This window comes from Pygoscelis adeliae, unplaced genomic scaffold (genome assembly GCF_000699105.1).
Source record: "Pygoscelis adeliae isolate BGI_AS28 unplaced genomic scaffold, ASM69910v1 Scaffold4, whole genome shotgun sequence".
In the NCBI taxonomy this organism is placed as follows: Eukaryota; Metazoa; Chordata; class Aves; order Sphenisciformes; family Spheniscidae; genus Pygoscelis; species Pygoscelis adeliae.
Genome location: NW_008824986.1, coordinates 12161445 through 12165587, shown reverse-complemented (window position 1 = coordinate 12165587; position 4143 = coordinate 12161445). Strand labels below are relative to the sequence as shown.

Below are 4143 nucleotides of genomic sequence, written 5' to 3'. Positions count from 1 at the left end.
TAGAAAATGCATTGAATGTTGACCTGGCTGACAAATGGTATTGACTTCTAATGTGGTGGAAGCAATAAATTTCATTAAGTACTAACAGTTAATAATTTGAATAATTGGCCCAAGAGAGGAAAAGAGATCAGTGTTGATACACAGACAATTGTGCTAGTGCTAGCCCTGTAAAAATGACAGCAAATAAAGCAGGTCTTTGAGAAAAAGTCTGACCTAGGAAGGCTGTGGGGAAGATTCTTAGGTAACAGAAAATGTCCCTGTCTGCTTGTAACATGGAAATATTTTGGAATATTCTGAACATTTTACTTTTAAATTTCAAATTTTGTCCAAACAGACAGGTCTGGGAGTAATGTCAGGAAATCCCAACAGTGTCATGGATGTTCTCTTCCTTTCCTTTATCTGTGGCTGTAACTTACGTCAGGGAAGTTTTTAAATTTGAACTAAAACTACGTGAAAAATAAATGAGTAGAAGTGAAGGTGGTAGATAATCCTCTCGGGTTACCATAGACTGCCAGTAGTTAGTATGACTCCTACCATAAAAATAGTTCTGCCCCAGTATCATGGCTTTATCCCTGCAGGTTTTGTTCTGCTGTAAAATTGAAGTTGTGCAGATCCATCCAGCTCACATGTAGGTTTGTCCATTGCATGACCTGCACTTGCTTGATCTTCATCCTCCTGCAGAATTTCCCAAAGATGTCTCATGCCGCAGTGTGGTCCTCACGCCAAAGGCCACCACACTGCAGGCCATCCTCGGCCTCCAAGCTCTAAAGAGAAACTGGGGGTGAGCATGGAAGTATCTAGTCCAGAGCAAGATGCTGCACAAGAGGATAGCTTCAGGGTCAGTGAGCTTCCAGAGAGATCCCTGCTTGTTCATGGAGCATCACATTGGTTATGAACTAGGAAATGCCACTGGTGAGAAAGCACAGATCACTAGCTGAGATTGTACCTACCATTTTATCAAAACCTGCCACAGACCACTTCTTACCTTCACCAAGTTCAATGTAGCAAAATTAATGGTACCACTGTTATATGGATAAATTAAAGCAAACCTTTTGTGGGCTTGAGCTGTGTGAGCTAACCAGTGCTTAGCTTCCAACCCTTCATTGTTACACACATGCACAGACACAGATAAAATAAATCAGCAGCACTCTGGAGCAATCACCACAGAGAACCCAGGACTGGAAGCAGAATTACTTGCTCATTTTATGTAGTCCCTCCACATGACAGCTGAGATGTATTAGAGGAAAAATGGGATGGGTTTCATTATTAGTAGCTGTTTTGTACTTGTCTTATGTCTAGCAAACTCTTACTTCCAAAACTCACAGTCCAGTGCCTTTTATTAGTGATACCTCTGTGTAGTTATTTGTTAATACAAGAGACATTCTGGAGAACTGAGATCCATTACAATCTCTGAGTAATTTCCTGCATGAATGACTCTGTGTAATTTATTATAGTCACATGGATATTGCTAAGAACTGGCTAGGATATTCACAAGTTTTACTTCTCCATATTAAACACTTGCATACTGAGCAGTGAGCATTGATTTTACTATAGCATCTCATTTTAGGATGTTCATCATATTACAAAATGTAATACTATGCTTATCAGAATCCCTTAACCTATATTTTTCACTGTCTTTGTCTAGTTTATCATTCTTTTTAATGTTTTTATATTACTGTTTCACAGTCCATGCATACTTAGAAATATACATCTGAAGAACACTTATATTCTTTTAATCTGCCAAGCATAAAAAGTTGATTAAAAAAAATCTTGTTTATTACAGTCCAAAAAGTCTTATCAGTTATTAAATCTTTCCAAATCTCTCTGCTTTATAATGAAATCAACAGAGTTGAAGTTATGCTTTTATAGCTCTATTAAATTGGAGGCTATAATTCTTGTGGAAAAAAGTTATTAACTAAGGCAATTTATTATGGAGTCTAAGAAGTAACTGACTTCTCTGTGAGTAGCTATAAATACAGGTTTTCAGACTATGTAGAAAGGCAGCCAGTTTGGAAACATTAAAAAAACCTGGGAAGCGAAGGGCACACGTCAAGAGGTGCCCAGGCAGTGACGCAGGCACCAGATTCAACTTTGCCGTGCTGTTCTGCAGTGGGTTTCTCTCTGCGCAGGACTTTCCTTCTGCACAGAGGAAGGAAAAAGAACATCCAGCCTGGTGTTTCTGAAAAAGGTGAGAGGACAGACTGAGAATGCATGCAGATATGCACATGGATTTTCCACTAAAACAGTGAAGAAAGTTCACGAGCTTCCTCTTTTCCAAAAGCAGTCTCAATTTTTCTTCATGCTATTTAATGTCCTTTTCTGATCGTACTGCAGGAAAGCTTCCACCTTCTTCCCACATCTCCAAATACCTTTCCCTGCTCCCTAATATCCCCAGTTCCCTCCATTCTCTGAGGCCAGCTTGCTTGGCTGGTTTAGAGCTGTGCCTTTGCCCAGCTGCCTCCCTGCCTCTTGGGACAGATAGGGCTTATCTCTGGGGGGCTCTAATAAAGACTCTGTTCTCCCTGCTGGATTTCCTGCCATTTATCCTGTCACCTATTTAGACTCGAGTTCACTCTTCCTCTGTTGTAAGCAACAGGAAAGACAGAGCTGGGGGAGCTCAGCTTTTTGTGGACAGAGAGACATTAAAGGGGCCTGAAGATGCAGAAAATTCGTCCTCTGCAAACCAGGCTTTTAAAGTGACTTCAGGCTGGATAATCAGAAATGTCGTTAGCAATTTGGAGAGCTTGGGTATAGCCCCTGCCCTGAGTCCTTACAGTTGTCAATGAACAAATCCGTGCTCTGGCTTTTTCTGGGCTGGAAAAGGAAAAGCAATAGTGCCTCAGTAGACCTCACAAACATGTAAGTCTTCTGCACTTTACCAGCCCTCCAAATCTTCTCCTGTAGCTGCTGCTGCTCCAGGGGGTTGTTCTCCTTCTCCACGTCTTTCTGTAACTCTTCTGCATAACTTTTACTTATGGTACTCCACTTCCTCCACACCTCTGCTCTTGACTTTCTTATGTCTCCTGATCAATAACAAGGAGTGTATAACTTTCTATTAGCTGGATCACGCTTCCAACAGCATTCACATTTCCAATGTCAAAGACATCCCAGGGCAGACTTTGAAACATATGACAAAGTGCAGCTAACTTAAAAAACTCCTTGTCAAGCAACATTCTTATCACCTTTTATTTACTATACAGATATTCACCTTTAAGAAGCATTTTTGTTGAGAGAGATTTAAGGATTCAGCTTCTTGTCATAGATGGATACCATTAAAGAGGGGCTATTTATAAAAAATATCCAGGCAACAAGGACTCATATTTAGTGTGGCTCACAGCAGAGAAAACCCAGTGTTTAGAGTAATGTGTGATTTCAGCTATTTAGATTATTTTCTGTTGTCCTGTTCTGCAGTGTATTTTTTTTTTGGTTGAGATGTTATATTTTATATTCCAGCATGGTCAGAGCTAACAATACATGTTTTATTCCATGGTGTCCTTTGCAGTTTCAGCTTTAATTCTGAAAATTTGGCTTATAAGCTTCAAGACAGATAAAGAAAAGAGTCCCCAAGATCAAAGAGGTGGTAGCAGATGAAAGGAAACTGGAGAATGCCTTTAGGGATTAACAAGAAGTCTTGAGGAAAAGGTACCAAATATGCAGTCAGTCACCACCAAACTGTGGAGAAAAGTCTTCTCTGTGAAAAAAAGCAAAGGAAGGATGATTGCTGTTATTTAGGCAAAAGCTGTATTTCTGATGGTGGTGTGAGAGAGAATACATAGGAAGAAAAATGGTTTTTGCCATCATCCTAGAGATGAAAACAGAAATAAGTGACATTCAGTGACCCTATGTCAGAGGATTCATTATTTATAACTCTCTTGAGACAAAATGTAAAATAGTGCATGTTCTTCAATCACCCCTGTGATTTGAAGCATAGGGAATGGGTTTCCTTTTCCGATATGTTCACGCTCTGCTAAGAAAAGTTAACGTTTCTGTAAGAAATCAGTAGAGTTGCATGATCATATGTGTCACTTAAGTATGGAAGTAACAAATCATGCTGCATATACATCAGAATAAGCAAATGCTGACCTGCAATAAATCATCTTTCCAAACAGTACATTTAGATAATAAGCATATGAAAATCTTAAT

The 4143-nt window shown here is 39.5% G+C and overlaps 1 protein-coding gene across 1 annotated transcript in view; it reads left to right on the top strand.

Annotated features, from left to right (window-relative positions):
* The first annotated feature begins 700 nt into the window (after positions 1 to 700).
* WDR11 (WD repeat domain 11) overlaps positions 701 to 4143 on the top strand; it is a 75056-nt gene continuing 71613 nt past the window's right edge. The window contains exon 1 of the mRNA XM_009326030.1: positions 701 to 838. Within this exon, the coding sequence (XP_009324305.1) occupies positions 701 to 838 (138 nt within the window). The remainder of the gene's footprint in view (positions 839 to 4143) is intronic.